At 39.2% G+C, this 18,420-nt stretch overlaps 1 protein-coding gene across 1 annotated transcript; it reads right to left on the bottom strand.

Moving 5' to 3' along the window:
- Positions 1–152: 152 nt before the first annotated feature.
- LOC145782757 (coatomer subunit alpha-like) lies at positions 153–18,154 on the bottom strand. Its single transcript, XM_082594515.1, has 22 exons — positions 18,059–18,154; positions 17,442–17,555; positions 16,948–17,021; positions 16,655–16,771; positions 15,987–16,137; positions 15,479–15,609; positions 14,892–15,163; positions 14,028–14,225; positions 13,224–13,366; positions 12,436–12,658; positions 11,836–12,060; positions 11,188–11,320; positions 10,412–10,588; positions 9,559–9,748; positions 8,222–8,482; positions 7,710–7,994; positions 7,101–7,186; positions 6,682–6,891; positions 6,209–6,322; positions 5,153–5,362; positions 4,126–4,301; positions 153–3,247 (listed from the first exon to the last, which is right to left on the bottom strand). Exons 1-22 carry the CDS (start codon positions 18,096–18,098, stop codon positions 3,106–3,108), a joined length of 3,672 nt encoding a protein of 1,223 aa, XP_082450641.1. The 5' UTR covers positions 18,099–18,154; the 3' UTR covers positions 153–3,105.
- Positions 18,155–18,420: the final 266 nt, after the last annotated feature.

Genomic DNA, 18,420 nt, shown 5'->3' with positions numbered 1-18,420 from the left:
GGTGACTCGGGCTAGACGTTTCGGCAGGTGTCGAGCAGCCACTAGATTGATTGATTGGTTACTCGGCTCGCACAGAACTATGCTGATGTAGCAAGTTCACAAACGATATGCATAAACTGCAGTACCTGTACGACAAGGCTATGCTAGTATGCTACCATTATGAGAGCATTGTATTGCAAACGACGAAAATAAGCATCCGGAAATATTCCATGACAAAAAGTGCCATTTACGTTTGTGGCCGGGCGTGTCTGAACATAAAGCCATGGTTAGTAAAACACATCAGAAGGAATGGTTCACTTTATGAGGACGAGATAACTATTTTCTGGTGTCAGTACAGCAAGATATTGCTAGGTTTGGTACAGAAAACATGTAGACTGCATTTCGTATAAAATCAGTGTACTATCGAAGTACATGATATAGCAGCTTTGAGACAGTCTTCTTTTAAATCTGAATCGTGTTGTCACCCGCTGGTAGCCTATCGCTCGTTTAATTTTATTAGTTTTTTTTTTTATCAACCATAGGCTATGATATACTGTACAATGTACATGTGCAAGCTGATCGGTTGGCACAAGACACGTCTAAAGCAAATGGGAGAGTAACGACCGGAATTAACCCAAGCTCTGGACAATTCAATGTGAATTTTTTTTTCTCAAACAGTCCTGGAATTTTCTCTGCAAATGTCGCTACCAAATCAATAAGCTTTATGTAGTAAGAAAAACGTTAAAATTGCGACATACTTTGCAGCACACGGTACCACAATACGCAGAAAGTAAAGCTAATCCCTTGCTGCATAATGCGCAACACCCATTCATAAAATCAGTCCTTTTTTACCTTGATTCGTTAACATCTGCAACGTCAATTCAAAGTAAAAACGGGCATATTTCCTCGCCGAGTACATATTCAAACACGATCACACATTCGATGCTTATCTACAAAATAACAAGGGGAGTGCAAGTTTAGTAAAATATTTGTGTGAACACAAATTACTTCTGCAGAAGTGACAAACGAGTATTTCAAATGCCAATCAAAAATCGGCTCCTTCCACGATATAAGTACGCTTAAATGTGCGAAAAAATAATAAGGGCAGCAGCAGAGTCGAAACATTATGGCTCACCACAAGTTGGAGACCATGCAATGTCTCCAACTTTATTGTCATTAGGGGTCGCCGGTCGGATGTCGAACTTGACGCTCAAAACTAATTTGAGATTCAGACGTTATGAAAGTGACAATAAAATGCATCTGTTACGGATAGTGAAATACTTGAACAGTTTTATACTGTATAATAGCGTATAAGCGTCATCTAGTAATGAAATAATATGAGTACGGTACAGCGTTATATCTACAAAACACGCATTATTATTATACCCAACTTAGAGTATGATGCATGATTTGTCTTTCCCCAGCCCTGACCTAAGAAGCTATAGTGTGAGAACCGCCATATTGGTGATAAATTGATTGAAAATGAATAGGTACAAAGAGAGGAGAAAATGGAGCCATATGATATTAAGAGTTCCTCGATATTAAATATTTGGTTCCTTTCAGGGGCGCCGGAACGATTTTTGACTGGGGGGGGGCAAGATTACGAAAAAAGGGCACTTTTGTTTACTAAAAGGCCAATTTTTTTTCAAGTTTTAAGACATCGCGATAATGCTAATCTATTAGCTTACTATGTATTGAGTAATTTTAGCCTACATGTGTCCGGTATACAAAGAAGGGCATCATGCTATGTTATCATGATGTAACCGACTGTCAAGCCTTAAAGCAGCCTGCGGCCATGGCTGCAAAGTAGTGCTTGAATGACCGCCGGTGCTACCTTCTCAATCGGCCAAGTTTGGCCGCCGGTCTCTTCTAGCCAATTATTTAATTTCGCAATAGAATGATCGTGGATTAACTGTGGAAAATATGTAGTATCAAAGAGTGACGCAAAATTAGGTCAGCGCGTCATAATCGCCACTGTTGCATTGTACGGGAATATTTGTTATTGATGGAATATATCCATCTGCGATCATCAGTCTTATTTGTAATTCCCGACGTTTATTTTAACAAAGTCTTAATACGAAGTGCTAATTTACATCGGCTGGCAATATTGTCGTTTTTATGTCGATTCGATGTTGTCGGACATTGAATCGTTGTTAAAAAGGAGAACTAGGTTAGTTGACATCCCAGGGAAAACATTTTTGGATCATATTTTGCAAAAATTATGCTTCTTTTAGTAATGTCCTTCACATCATTGAAATACTTATTTTATTATCTTGCCGTCATCGTCAACACATTTCGAACGTTGTTTTTCGTTGCTAAAAAGAATTCTAGGGGAGTGACAAACTTCTTTAAAATCAGCCACATTGGAGACACTCGTGCGAGTGTCGTTAGATAGTCCCGCAGTACTGGATCACAATCCGGATAAAGCAGTTATTGCGTGGTGCAACGATTCTATTGTATAGGACGTCGCCCAGGCCCAGACTTCAACATCGCCAAGTGATCATTTTAGCATTGTTGCAAGTTTAATTCTATTTACTTGTGCTAGCGTTATTTTTATTTTGTATTTTGGTCTCCAAGCACGCAGATTTGGCCGCCGAGAAGGAGCTCCCGGTAGGCCACGACGGCTGCCGGAAAAAAACGAGTTTTAAGGCCTGTACTGTGTTGCAAAATTTTGTGCCGTAAATATTATTTTGAGGCAAAAATGAAAGATTATAATTAGGCTAAAAGCGAATAGCAGAAATTGTTAGATTGCAAAATGTGCAGTAGCTTACATGACTTTAAAAGGGCACCATTGCCCCCCCTGCCCCCCTGGTTCCTTTGACATGTTTTCAAGATGTCCGCTTCGGAGGTTAAACCAGAAGCATTTAAATTGGTCTATAGTAATGCATGATGTGCTATTGCAACAACTAAAAACATCAATCTTGGGCATAAAACCTATAGTAAACTTAACTTTATAATAAAGTTGCGCAATAGAAATGAAGTTACTGTACAGATAGCGAAATCCGTCATTTTTACATTAACGGATTTTGCTGGACAGTCATTGACGGCAATCTATCTTCTCCATTAGCATTGTGGATAACTTGAGCAGTAATATCTGATAATCCGGCCAGTCAGGATAAGAGGTCTTCAACGAAACTGTATCGAGCTAACTCGCAACCCCACACAGCTTTTGCCAACCTCCGTACATGTCGTCACCTTGCAAATTTGACCTTTGAACTCGGGTAGGTAACAGGCGCCACTCAGCGGACACTTTTCAACCGGTTTTCCTCTGAAAAAAAAAGAAGTCCATGTTGAGTTCGGAAGTGAACATGTATTGTTGCAATATGTTACGTCAGTCACCAACTAACCATTAAGTTTCTTGGTCCGTGAGCATTGAGCAAGCATGTTAACCGTTACTCGCACTGCATTACTCGGTACTCGCACTGCATTACATGTTAACCGTTACTCGCACTGCATTGGCAGATTTCACTCGCAATCACTTGGACAACCTTTTTTTTAATTTCACGAACTAAGCATACAAGGAATCAAAATTGGCAATTGTCGAGGATATGCATTGACACTACTTCAAAAGCAAATGTTGAAAAATAAAGTGTGATACACCCTTGAATAATGAATAATATACTTCAACAACCGCAAAAACTTGTCTAAAACACAACAGCAAACAAACGTGCAGCTTGAACTAAATGTATGACAGTAGCAAACTGTTTGACCGCAAAAACACAGTGAAAATCATCGAAAAATAATGGAATAGGCAAAATAAATAACAACTGCACGCCCAGCAAGCTGGCGCTAGAGAGAAGCCCAATTGCGGATCCATAGGATGCACCGCCTGGTAATTATGTATTTTTTGGGTTGATAAGAAACAAATGAATTCAGTCTGCGAGCAGTAGTACCAACTTTTATTGGAATTATGAAGGGAATTAAGTCATACATAAGTGAAACGGAGTGACAAACGCCAGAGAAGGATTCTGGAGAGGCAAGCCATCCTCGCACACAAGTGATACAAAACTGCCCCATGACGGATCAAAATGGTACAGTCACTATCAATTAAAATGCAAAAGTAATGAAATGCGTAATATGACGTAATAAAATATATCATCATCCAAGACTGGATTGCAGGAGAAAATAAATACATGAAAAACTTGCCTGTAAATGGGAACATAAGAGGCGGCGCATATGTCGAATGGATTGTGCGCGTCGTACGCCAGCTCTTCAGTGTCGCGAGGATTCTTGTCACAGGCTGCGATTATCTTCCGGGTCTGTGCGGCCACATCCGGCTTCGGACCAAGCTCCAGGAGACGACGGGCAAAGGTGGCCGCGGTCTGTCAAGGGAGTAGGAAACACGTCACAATGACATCTTCCCAGACAACGAATCAACCATTGACTCAACGACTGCAGACATTGAATGAATGTAAAAAGCGGTTGGTTTGCTGTCTGGATTGTAAAGTTTGCCGTTTTGTTGTAAATTGGCTTTAACGTACTCGACAATAGGTCCACAGGCGACACAAATCATACAGTTCATACTTCTATGAAAGGTCAAAAACAATAGTATCAGTACCGCAGGTTGTGAAGCAAATGAACTTATGTTACAAATATAACACAGCCAAGTGCCAAGCCACCTTCTGATAAACCGACCTCACACCTGCAATAAAAACTCTACTCCAAATGTTGTTCACCAAAGTTTTAAGATGACGGAAATGTCTGAGCATTTGAAAAATACATATTAACGGAGACGATAGAAAGTAACATGTCATAGCATTCGCGCAGGCTCAATTTACGTTTATATGATCGCACAGAGCATAACTACCCAGTTGACACTTGACAGCTATCGCCCAATTGTAATTTCTACCATTTTTCTGTTTTGGTTTTCGGCACTAAATGCACAAAATACAGGGAGATATATAAGAGGGTCATTTTATGAAACACGTATAGTTCTTTACGTATAATGAAGATCGCAGCCTTTTTCATTGATGGAACATTCGCAGATATTTTTGCTATCTCAAGGCAAGTAAAAACTTTATTAACTGGGGTAAGATTAAAAATATACTTCCTTCACCCCGGCTGACAAAAAATTCATGCAATGCCTCTCATATGTAGAGGTCTGGCTTTCGTTGGTTACATGAGTAATCAGTCAAGATATTTAATTTGCAATTAATTAGAAGGCCAATATTACCTTGTAATTTTTGATTTTGAAAAATAAATTTTGTGCCGTTCTCAAAGCAAGCATAAGATGGACAGGTTGCCACTGGCAGTGGGTTAGGTAAGCAGCCATCTCGCATATTCGCTTCTGTTGAATCAAGTTAGCTTTGGGAAGGCCTTTGCGTTGCTGTTCCATGCTCAAACCAACAATATACTCACGTGTGATCGAGATGAGTTGTTGTGCCTGAATGAAAATAAAGATGTAATCGGGCGTGTCAAGTATTAAGAAAGAAAAGTACCCAGACAGCAAAATCGGTCATTTTTAATTCAACGTCTGCAGACACCACACTATATGCAGACGTTGAATCAATGTAAAAATGACGGAATGGTTACTCGCAAACGTTCTACTGAAGTGATGTAGGAAAAAGGGTGTGGATAGTGAATTGAGTAGATGCCAGAAGGGATGGATGGTCATTTATTTTTGTTTGGATGCACAAAATAAAACGTACATAAAACAAAAACGTACAGGGCGCATCCTATGAGAGAGTGCGAAAGACCGTAGCCCTAAAAAGGCGTAGGAAGTCGTCGACTCTGCACTCTCATTTAAACAGTTATATAAAAGCAAGTATTGCGTTTTTAAATAGCAAATTGAAGAAGGGTACATGTCTTCCAAAACACTTCCACTTTTGCAAAAACCTGCAGATGCCCTCATGTTTTGTAAGAATGTCACACAAGTAATAGCCGACAATACACAAAATTTCCTTATCCGCCCATACTTATCCGCCGAAGGACCAGTGCTCAGGCTAACAATTTTTTCAAAATCAGTTATGTAATGACCGTTCTAATGACGCCGCCTAGTCGGTCTCGTAAAATAAAATAGCCAGCAAAGAAGAATCTGGCATTGAAATTGTTAAACGGGCATGCGTGAACCCAAAATAGCGACATTATTCTATCATTTTCCTGTTAAATGCAGCCACACTCTTTGCTTGGGAAAATCGTGCAGTATTTCAAAACACATGATTGCAAAGGTTCGCTATGAGCGATTAACATTCGAAGGTGAAAATAAACGGTTTTGAAACTTTATCGCCACCTCGCTGATTTCCTGCTTGTTTTCGACCACCAGTAGAGGGACTGAGAGCAATACATGACGAAACTTGACGATGGCGTCTTCAAACTTGCCTTGTGTTGTCAACCTGTAAGCTTCCTGAAAAACATGGGCAATGAAGTTTCAATAATAACAGCTGTCACAACACGAAAGCGCTTTTCGGCAACAATACCATGCGCAGTAGAGATTTTGACCCTCGATTTAGCATAAAAAATGTTTTTTTCAAATAATCTAATTTGTAGCACAACTAGGATAAAAAGATCTCTTAGGACAGATAGAAACTTTGTGCTTCTGTTTCTTTTAAACTTTGTTTGACTCTTCCAGCCCAAGTAGTTTTCGAGATATGGTGGTTTGACCTTTTGGGAAATGATTTCCAAGTCCATTTATCAGCTTGTTAGAACAACTTTTTCTTTACATTAAAAAATTTATATTTTTCAGCCCTAATGTGTGTGACTGACCTGTAAGCGGGAAGCTAGTGTTGCCAATGTCAACCCCACCACAGGGAGGCCAGCTTTCGCCCCGGCCTCCCTCCAATTGCGATGAGGATGGCCGTACATTGGGGGTAAAGACGGGATACCAGGGAATGCGGTGCGAGAGCGAGCGAATGCGTGAGTGAACAGAGTCTTGTAAGGCTCAAAGTTGACGACTCCAACTTGATCGTGTAAAAGCTGAAAAGTGCGTTAAACAGACGTAAGGTTTTCAAGCATGGGTGAAAATAAAACTGCATCGTCATTCATAAAATTACTCAAGTCTGATGAGTCCTCGTTCTTGCATGACAAAAATGCAACAAAGACGATTGTTCAAGAACTTGTTATATCATTGACTTTCTGCTTGACACAAAAGCTACTGTACTCCAGGATAAAGTCTCAACACTTACTCTGAAAGCTGTTTCGTAGGACCCAGACACAATATGATCCGCAGGGAGCTGAGAATTGTTGCACCAAACCTGCGTCTGGGACGTCCCTGAAAAAGTTGGTTAAAAACAGATATGAACAAAAACAAGCAGGAATTGTTCACAGCCGTGAGAAGTCTTAGTTATTTCCACACCATAGCATGGCAATCTGCTACTGTTTTCTCAAAACACATAAAGCTCTTCAAGTTTAAAGAATCAATCTGAGTGCTTTGGATGACCCTACTAAAAGAGCACTGTTAGGCTACTGAACATATTTTCTTTTTAATATGTCTTCATCTCAGTCAACAAGAGTTTTAAAACTAAGTTGCCTCAGTAACAGCGAACCCAGGTCAAACAAAAATGTGAAGCGCATTCTTAAAATCCAAAAATCAAAGTAAAAAACACAGAGGGCGCAGAATAAACAATAAGCAAGGAAAGAAAGTACTTTCACATGAGGAAACATGTCTAAGACAAAAATGGTAAACCTTTTTTTTCCTGGTCAGTTGGTGAACTGAGAGCAATAACCCCACAAGACTGGACGCAAAAGCGACTACATAAATAAAACGTCAATTAACGTAAGTGTATAGTACTTGCCTTTAGTTGGAGGAACAAAGTAGCCTTCTCCTTCACCACTTATAGCTACAACTTCATCTAAATCAGGAGGAAGATCAAGGTCATCATCATCAACGTCCCATCCACCGCCCTCGGCATCATCTTCTGCAGCATTTCCAAAGTCTTCATCTTCAATAATAACTCCATCTTCATCCAGAATAATGTCCGCATCATCACCCCATCCTCTTGCTTCCTCATCTAGGTTAACATCAGCAGAAAGAGCTCCTCCTTTACCGGACCCTTTCATGCGATTTTCTTGAAAAAATCCTAAAAACACATCAAACGTCATTACAACGTTAAATAATGAAAACTTCACAGTATTTTTACCAGCGTTTAAAACGAAAAAGTTGAACAATTTCATTTCTGAAGACAATGAAAGCTTTCGCTGCATGAAATCTCAATTTTTAAAGCAAACTGTAATGACGGTTTCCAAAGTAATGCTAAAAATCCATTCGTGCAAAACTTCTTCAGATGCGTTGCATATCATCACTCACCTTTGCTGACTGTGAGGAGAGGCCAATTATCTTCGCATTGCTTGATCGGTGGTGGGGGCTGGAGGAGCGTAGCATCCTTTGGGACATCTGGGGAAGATTCACTTCGCAACTCACCCGCCTCATCATCCAATCCATGCGCAGCAGCAGTGAGATAAGCTAAGGACTTTTGGCCGCATCCCTTGAGGACTTTTACTCTCTCGGAAACGTCTCCGAGGTAAAGAGCAGCTTGATAATGTCCGGATGTATCTTTGCGAATCTCAGCTAAGATTGAAAAAAAAGACTGAATAGCCTAAAAAAATTCAACTGATTAACAAATTAAGTAACAATTGCAGATCAAATTTTATGCTTAATTTTACCATTTTAGGCTTTAATGAACTAAACATCGTATCTGCAAAACGTAAGTATTCCTTCATGTAACGATAGCAATGAACACCACTGGCGCCCCCTCAACTCAAACGACTTCTTATTTCTAAACAGGGCTCTGGAGTCGGGATAAAATTATACGACTCCCGTTTTTAACGGGCCGACTCTGATTTCAGCGTTGCCAGATGTTTTTTGTCCTTTTTCAAATTTAATTTCATTTTCACTAAAACTGATAAGAACAAATACTTCTATTTTCGGGTAGAGCAAAATTCGTAGAAAAAATAATCTGTTGAAAAAACAATTGCAAACAATAATTTTATTCAAAGAAAATGAAGGGGTGTACCAGCAATAATTTTATTGTTCGTCGTTTGGTATCAAGCTGGAGTCGGGCTTTTTTTAACGACTCACACATCAAAATCCCTGCGACTTCACGAGCAACTCAACAAGTGTGTTTGCAATAAAGAAAGGCGCAACCGTGCAAGAAAGCGACGCCGCTACAATTAATGTAAAGCCTGAAGCAGAGCTTCACAATAATAGTAGGCCTAACATTTATACAGCGGCGTATGCACAGTGCAAACTTGGCTCATGTGCACTCCACATGGCGATCGCAATGAAGAGATTGCACGAAGATCAGCAGTTATTTCCAGAATGGTATGATCAACAAGATCAGCAACAGTAACATATGCGCAAAGCTACCGTAACAACTTAGTTCTAAAGCTATGATTGACTAAGGAATGTCTTGTTATTTTTTAGTAATTTTATTGAGTGTAGGCCGACAGTAATCTGGTCGACCTTGATGTTTCGAGATGAAGACCAAGCTTCTTTGAACAAACTGAAAAGAGTGAAACGAAATTGAGTGTAATTGGATTTAAGAAAAATCTGGAAATATTGTTTGCTAGTAAAACTGTAAAAAGGGTTAAAAATCAATGAATGAAATACAAAGGGAAAGAAAATCGTTGAAAAATAGGCCTCACCAATCTTCATCATTTTCCTAAGTTTTTCCAAGTTTCCGGTCATCAAGTACAGGAAGGACAACTTATCAAAGTTTTTCGTTCGTTGGTAAGCCATCTCGACCACTTGATGGTTTCCAGTGACAAGGGCCATCTCGCCCAGTGCTTCCCAGCACTGCTTGTCATCCAGCGACTTGGCAGCTGCTAGGGCGACCTGTGGTGAAAACAGATTTCACGTAGTTGCAGAAGAACCTGGCTTCGAGATACCACGAAAAACGTTCAACGTAGTTTTGTGACGACATAAACCGGAATGTTCCGCTGCAAACTGGAAAGCAATTGCACCAAGTGCGGCCATGCCCAGCGAGTCCGTAATTTTGAGAGTGGGCGTCGCGTAAAGCAGACGGTTTCACACGCGCGTAAATTTTTTGTCTTGAAAAGATTGTGTATAATGCTAAAAAAAAACTAAAAAAACACGTGTGATCAAATAATAACAAATGGCCTGCAATGTCTGAATATTAGTATCTACAGTGCATTTAATTCGATGTGATTCTGTCACTCTGAGTCGGATCCACATCATATTATGTGAAGTCCCGGATTCGTCTTGCCCGAAAATATACTAAGCTCGACGCTTATGTTATACAGTTTGCAAAACACTGGGTCACACTTAATGCCCTTGACCAGAGTTTGCCCAAAAACCATGCGCAGACAGTGGCTGAGTCGAAACTAAAGTATACCACGTCCAGAGGCTTTGTAATTTGGAATTCATATGTCCCATAGCATTCCGAGGGTATCTTCATAGGTCTACAAACTCAGCATGAGCTAACAAGACACAAATTAAGATTGAGTAAGCTACTGCATTAAAAAAGATTCCACTCACTTCTATATCTCCGCATTCCAAAGCAAGAGAAAATCTGGTCTTGTCGTCTTTGACAAAATGAAGAGCAACTTCCGGGTAGCCCTTCTGCTGCAGGTAGGCGATGATCGATTGCCCGACCAGCTTCGTGTTCCGCACCATGTGAAGAACTTCGTCGTATTTTCGATTGACCAAAGCCATCTAATCCAAGCAAGAATTTTAGAAAGCTATAGATCAACTTCTTGACTGGTTTTCATTTGATGGCTTTCTTAGTTTAGGCTTTCTTTGTTCACAATTCTAGACATTCTTTGTTTACATCTTATAAAAACTGAGGCTTTATACGTCGATTTAACGTCTAAAGATGTATGCATTGTGTATATCATATCATTGCATTGTGTACACCGTACAGACATTGAAAAAAAATCGTGAAAGCGGAAATAGTCTGTGAAATCTGAAAAATGAAAACCGCAAGAATCTATTGATCAGACATCGAGCCGTAACGCAAATAGTTTGCAGATATGAAACATCCACAACGGCATTAAATGTTTCTCTTATGTATATTTCAACAATAAGTGAAACACCGGCAAACCGCCTTTCATTCAACGAATAGCATTGTCTTCAGATTGGATACTCTCAAATAGAGAGCAAAAAAAAGAAGTTGTGTCATGTTTTGCCAGGTTGTCTTGCCGTTTTTGTCTGTTTCATTAGTCTTCACACAGATGAAATTAATTTAGATTTTCTAACTTTAACTCACGATTTACAATACCAAACGAACAAAGTTAAAACTTAACTATACTGACCTTAAACTTGAACTCAGTCGGGTCTATAGCAAGCACCCTAGGCCGTGTCTCTCTGTCGAGGCAATACACATTCGTTCCTCGGACTCGAGTGATGTAGATCGGAAGGACCAGGGTTCGAATGATCCCGTGGTCGCTGAGAACAATAATGTCATTGCGCTACTTACTAAATGTAACCTCTCCAAACAGCAAAATCTGCTTCATTGATTCAACGCCTAGTTGAATCAATGTAAAAAATGACGGATTTCGCTGTTTGGGTGATATGAGATGAAAACTTTTTTGGCTTGATTTCCAGACACAAATTAGTAATTTTTTACATTGACGCAATATCATCAGACGTTAAATCAATATAAAAAAGGACTGATTTGCTAATTGACTAGTAGTTCTGCAAAATAAAGTCCTAGTTATTTGAAAATAACAAAAGCTTCTGTTCATAAAGGCTGGCTGCCAGGCGTTGAAATGATGCAAACAACAATTTTGTGTATTAGGTATGAGAAGTAAAAGAAATCTACTTGTTGCCACTAAGGCAAAATATAGCGAATTCCTGCTGGTTAATCTGACAAAATCTAAAATTAAAAGCTCTTAAGACTTTCCAGCTGATATAACATAAAAAAGGAAAGTATTCATACGAAAGTAAAGTATGTCAAATACCCGTTAGGGAGTGCATATTTGATGTGATTCGACGTTGTATAGATGAAAACACCACCTTCCTCCCAGGCGCCGGATTTGACTTTCACGTTCTCATGCACTGTGGCCAGCTGTTCGAGCTTTCGGTTGCAGATGACGATGTTGTGCTTGGCCATCAATGCGACGTGGGACATGTCGTTGGACCAGATCACAAACTTCAGCTTCTGTATTTTGACCGAGGCCAATGCTCTGTTGGAACAAAACCCCTTCAGCATGACATTTTCGGGCGAATTTGCTTTACACCAGCCAGAATAACCACTACATTATGATTTTTTATCAACAGTCTGCAGACGTTTAAATCAAGGGAAAAATGACTGATTTCAGGCTGGAATCAGAGATATACGGAATAAAAATATCTCTGATTGATAGCAATATGTGATCATGCATATGATTCCATGAATTCGTACTTTTGCTGCCTTGTCCACGAAGAGCTAATCCACTTTAAGCTCTAATGACACATGACGTTTCCAGTCATTGCGACCATTTTTTGAGGTATTTGCAACACTGATGCAGTTGCTCAAGCCGCTATCGGCCTGACCCATTTATAAAATAAAAAAAAATAACCTTTTCTGCTGCACATCGTATAATGTGACGCCAGTCGTACTCCTCAGCAAGAGAGACCCCGCTCCGGCGTAAAAAATCTCATCGACGGCTGGAAACTGAATCTTCTTTGTGATCTCATTCTTAATGTTCTTTACCACAATGGTGTGGGTTCGATCGAGCACAGCAAACCGGTTTCGAGCCACCCATACCGCCGAAAGACCCGAAGCGCGTTTGGAATCAACGGCTGCAGATACACGATTGAAAAGTTATTGCAAGATTAGAATTAAATTCTATTTGAATCAGTTGAAACTGTTATTGCTATAGCAAAATCGATTCTTATTAAATGCATAACAGTCTAACAAACGTTTCTCGGCAGCCGATTGTAGCAAGAATTGACAGCGATAGACACGTGTTTCGCCTATGAGGCTGAGCTTATCAGCATTGCCCCTATTAGATTGCTGTGATACGGCCAGCATTCGAGAATTGATATAAAAAACGACAAGCAACCCCCAGTCAGCTTATGGAGAATGATCCAGCCATGAATTGTCTTTTGAAAGCAACACACATTTCAACTATCAAATATGGTTACTACATCGTACACGCTACAAAGTAAAATAAAAATATGAACTATAGACGATCTTCTGCGACCAAAAAAATTGCACAAGATTGCTTGATATTGAAGCTGCAATGTAACGTCTTACAATCCTCCGTGTTGGAGTGTCGATTGAAAGATACTGTCACTATCACAACAAAATCTGATTTAAAAACATAAGCCAGAAAACTGTAGAAGTAAATTGATGAAAGCATACCGTCAGGGTTAGACGAGTCAGAAGACTTTGGAACCATGTAGAGGTCGTAATGTGAATTCTCAATATTGGACGCACGAGATGTGACCAACACAGCGCTCTCAGAAGGGTTGTATGACAGGGAGAAAACTTTGGCTTTTGAAGGGCTGAAATAATTATGTTTGTGCATTAATGAAGAGCTATTCGCTTTCCGTGACAACGAAAGTGAAAAAAGGCTAAAACGCCACAAATAGAATTCGTCTTTTCATCGTGGACCTCAAAAATGTCGCATTCGACTTTGAAAGCAAAGATGTGTAGCTGAGACCGGGTTAGGAGGTCAGATTAGAGCCGTAATCACAACTGTAACCACAAAATATTAAATTTTCCACTTCAGGTGCTTTTGCAAGGCTATACTGTAGTCTGTACATTGCACTTACGCACAGGATGATAAAACCTGCAGAAAGCGACTCAGACAGCAAATCAGTTTTAATATTCTGTTAAAAAAAGAAGATCAACGTTAAAAAAGACTGATTTGCTTGTTAGGAAAGCGATACTTAGAACATACTGTTAAAGCTTCTTGTCATTCTATTTTGATCCATACTTACAAGCATCGAAAAACACTTCGAGCTCAGGCGTCTAGTATGAACTTCTATCTCGGTTTGAGCTTTCAATATACGACCGGCTTGCACTTGTACTGTGCAAGATTAGGTTTCTCGAAAACAAACTGTTACGTGACTTGAGTCTGCATTAGTAAAGAAACTATAGCCGGCATTAGAACATACAACGCATGATTAGACATCCAGTCCATCGCACAGCCCCACAACGTACCTTCGTAACTGCATGATCGCCGCGTCTTTGCTTGTCGTAAGGTCTAACCTTCTCAGGTACTTATCCTTGACATAGTAAAGCAAGTTGGCATTGGTAGCAAAGGCCGGCCGCTCTCGCTCCAGTTTGAATACCACTAACCCGTTGTCGTGACCGGCGGCGAATAAGTTCAACGTAGGATGGCAAGTCAACTTCCAAAACCTGATGATGATTGAAGAAACCACGAGAAATTAATTGGATGCTGTTTAGTGTTCAGTACAGGGGTCGGGAACCTTTTAAGGTAAGAAAGCCATGAAAGCTACATATTTGGAAATGTGTTTCCGTGGACCGTGAGAGAGCCAAACAATGCCTTAACACTTAACACAACTAACATGTAGTGGGAACCGGTGAGCTGTAAAAGTGTCGAATGGAGATGAGAAATAGGGCGAGGGGCCTCTCTCAGAAAATTTTGAACAATCACATTTAAATTGGTGCATTCTGAGCGCATTTTAAGCTCTACATTGTAATGAAAAGTTGAGATAAAACTCCCTGCGAGACAAATGCCATCACCAAAAAAGCCATATGGCTCGCGAGCCATGGGTTCCCGACCCCTGGTGCAGTGGATAGGGAGTGATAAACATGAGTTCGACACCCAGTCAAGTTGCAACAATTTTTTTTAATTGTATTCAACACAGTTAAAGATTAACAGGAGCATTAGAGAAAAAATATTGAAGTTGGCACTGTCTGAAGTGGACGGAAGTTTTGTGGTACAAGCTACTGAACTAATTGAATCTCCTGTGCTATCCAAAAGGTTCAATACAATTTTCAGTTTTTAATTAAATTGATTACTTTAAATTTAAAAGAATACCAAACAAAGCCTCAACTCACCGATCATGATCACGCTGAAACGACTGCATTTCACTGCGCTTCCCCATGTCCCAAACGCGAACCGATTTGTCCTCAGAACTGCTCAGAATGAGCTCCTGGCGTGGGTGAAAGGCACAGCAAGTCACGTTTTCAAAGTGGCCTCTGCACGAGTCAACTTCCCATGCTTTGGATTGGTTCATTCTCCACATTTTCAACATTCTGTCGTCAGAAGCCGACACCACGAGAGGCATTGTGGGATGGAAACACGCCCAGTTCACACCCCTATCATGGCCCTGGAAATTATGTATATTCAACTAATTTGTACACTGTAAGTTCAGACCTAAGTTAAGACCAGTAGTAGCTTATATTAGTACAATTTGTAACATTCACACACTTTCAGTTAACAACATAGAAAATTGGATAAATTATCTGAAAATAAAATTACTTAATTTTCTCCTTTAAAATTATGTAAAATTTTAATACTCCAAGAATGAAAAGTCATAACAAATCACATTCTGAAAAGTCATAACCAATCAGTTTCACTAGCCACGGTTGTATGTTTGCTAAAAGGAATTTTAGCTTTTCACTCTTGAAAAAGCCTGACGTACCTCAAGCACATGCTTGACTATGACGTCCGTTCCACCAAATAGTTCAATGGAGGCAGTGGTAGCAAAACCCGGGTTCTTTGGCATTGCAGCTACACTTTCAGAATCGGTCGAGATATTCTTGTTTTTCAAACCTATTTCATTGCAACAACAATATTGTTGTGGTTCGAGGTGATACACACAACAACACGCGCGTGGCAGAAACATACGTTAACTTTAAACCATCAAAGGAATAAAAAACTTCTTCAAAACAAACATACAATGCATATTTAGATAAGTTAGAGTAGTCTACGTCAATAATAGACATATTCTGATGAATTGTAAGGAACCACTATGTTTTTAGTGTGTTATCATGGTGAAGAGGGGCATTCGAACACTAGAAATAAAAAATTCATCTCTCACATGTGAATTGTGAATGCAACATGTTGTGGTTTACAATGGAGGTTTTCATGCTTTTCAAATTATTACAACGTCTTCATAGAAGTACAATAATATCTCTTTTTATACCCACCCGAGGTGTCCCAGACTCTCACAGTTTGATCAAGAGACGCGGTTACAATAAGATCCTCTTTGGGGTGAAACTGTGCGCACATGACGTAATGATTGTGGCCAGTCAAGACAGCAACACATGACCGCGATTGCCAATTCCAAATACGAACAGTCTATAAAGCACTTGATGCATTAAACACCTGGTGCACCAACACTGAACAGTTACAAATAAGTTTCTCGGCAATTGAATGTAACAAGAACTGACAACGATAGACATGTTTCGCTCATGAGGCTGGGATCCTCAGTATCATGCCACTAATTCATGCCACAGAGTTCTTAACTGCTGCTTTTGCCAGTCAATTGAATTGTCATAAACCTGACCGCATGGCCGAGTGGTTGAAGTGCATGTATTGTACATACGCTGCTGAGAAGAGCATTGGTGGGATACATATTACATAAGCTATTAAAAGCATGAGAAGTTTGGCAAGACACATAATGATTATAATTTCATATATTATAATACATTAAACGAAAGTACAAAGATAGGCGTATTTGCTTTCCTGTGCATTTAATCAAGTCTTTAAGAACAAGACTTAAGACATAAGTTTGACTATGATAACAAGTTATAGAGTAAAATAATTTCAAAACGTTTGAACCAAAATTATATTTCAGCTTTTCAAGCCATCTTACTTGGTCATCAGACGCACTTAATATCCAAGGATACTCATGGTGAAACATTACTGATCGAATGTAGTCCAAATGACCCAGGAGCGTGAAGAGACATCTTTTCAATTTGTAATTCCACATCTAAAAACCATAACAGTTAGTCTAAGATATCTTGAAAGTTTTACACAAGTCACACACATAACACAGATCAAATGGCAGAAGGATTCATGCTAAATATGGACAACATATAAAGATAAACAATATTATAGTTTTTTATAAACACCCTTTCTATTGAGACCCTCAACATACTGAAATACCTTTATTTTATAGTCGTCGCCTCCAGATATAAATAATGGTTGCTCATTGTGGAAGCAAATGCCACGGACAGGACCTAACCAATAAAGATCAAAGTAGTGTTAGGCAAAAATGTGCTGAGTAATAAGTATCCAGGTGCCGGTATGCAATCCAAACTCAAATTATTTTCGACAATATCTCCAACTATATAATTGAAAAAGTTTAATGGACAAAGTGTGAGTATTCTTGCAAAATCTAATGTGTAATGAAAATTACATGTTGGTACTACCCTACCACTGAAATGCAATCCAAAAAATACTCAATTTTGCTCATTATTAGAACCCAATGATCTTATCTTCAAAATCATACAGAATTGCATGAACTGTTAGACTTAGTGTTAAGTAAAGTTCAACAATAAATGACTTGTTAAAAGCTTAAAAATCATCAGTGGCTTCAGCTTCCACTTGACATAACAACTGATCAAATTTTGAACAAAATTTTAAAAAATAACATTTACCATCATGCTCTTCAAATTTGTCTATCAAAGTACACATGCGATAATCCCATAACTGAATACATCCATTGTGAAGCGATGTGAGAACCCACGGCCTCTTGGGGTGGAATGAAATATCTAAAACAAAAATAAAAATTAAAGTTAACAGCAAGGGCAGTAGCATTGACAGGGGGTCAAGGGGGTACGGCACTTTTGGACCTAGACCCGAGATGATTTTAGAGGCCAAAAAACTTGAGAAATTACATCGTATTCTTTGAATATAACACGTTTTTCTTAAGTGTCATGATTTGAGAATTTCATTAGTACCAGGCCAAAAATATTATCTCCACGGGCCTGAGCAAGGGTGTTAACATTTTTTTACTACCAATTGAAGATAATTGTCATGGACTGAACATCCAAGTGCAACAAATTGACTCAACAAAAATATACACAGTAGACGTCAATTGCATGTAAATTAATACATTTCCAGCGATTAGGGTATTTCTAAAAATTGTTGGGTTTGTGTTTTGTTCAGACTGATATGCAAAATAAAACCAGGCTGGAGCCAGCTAGTTGTTTAAGCTCCATTAAGAGAAGTTGTTCCAAAATTAAAAGCAATGTAAGAGTTACTTATAGCTTACCTTTTACACGTGCAGATTTACTTTCAAATTTGGTAAGCATCTTTCTGTTTCGGCACAGACATGCACCTCAACCTTCAAAAAACATTTAAACCTTCTAAAAATAAAACAAAAAATGCATCATTTTCGTTATACATATCGCCGCTTGAATTCAAAAGTGACTTAAGTCCATTTTTAGCATTTTGAGATAATTGCAAATAACTGCACTTGCCTGTACAACTGAACAAATTTCTTTGACATGGATGTGCACTCAGAGACTTACTATTTACCAGTGATAGGCAATATGTTGGTCCACAAAAATCACCAAAGACTTTGCCACTAGGTGGTGCCATTAATTTTTTTTGTATGTTGTTGGACTTAAGTCT

This window comes from Aplidium turbinatum, chromosome 14, assembly GCF_918807975.1.
Source record: "Aplidium turbinatum chromosome 14, kaAplTurb1.1, whole genome shotgun sequence".
Taxonomy (NCBI): domain Eukaryota; kingdom Metazoa; phylum Chordata; class Ascidiacea; order Aplousobranchia; family Polyclinidae; genus Aplidium; species Aplidium turbinatum.
This window is presented reverse-complemented; position numbering and strand designations above follow the sequence as displayed.

Excerpts from the sequence above, each read along its gene's own strand:
- LOC145782757 (XM_082594515.1), bottom strand. The coding sequence starts at position 18,098 with ATGCTTACCAAATTTGAAAGTAAATCTGCACGTGTAAAAG. Across the intron at positions 9,749-10,411 it reads TGGAATGCGGAGATATAGAA|GTCGCCCTAGCAGCTGCCAA; the intron begins GTGAGTGGAATC and ends TTTTCACCACAG. Across the intron at positions 5,363-6,208 it reads ACAAGCAGGAAATCAGCGAG|GCACAACAACTCATCTCGAT; the intron begins GTGGCGATAAAG and ends ATTTTCATTCAG.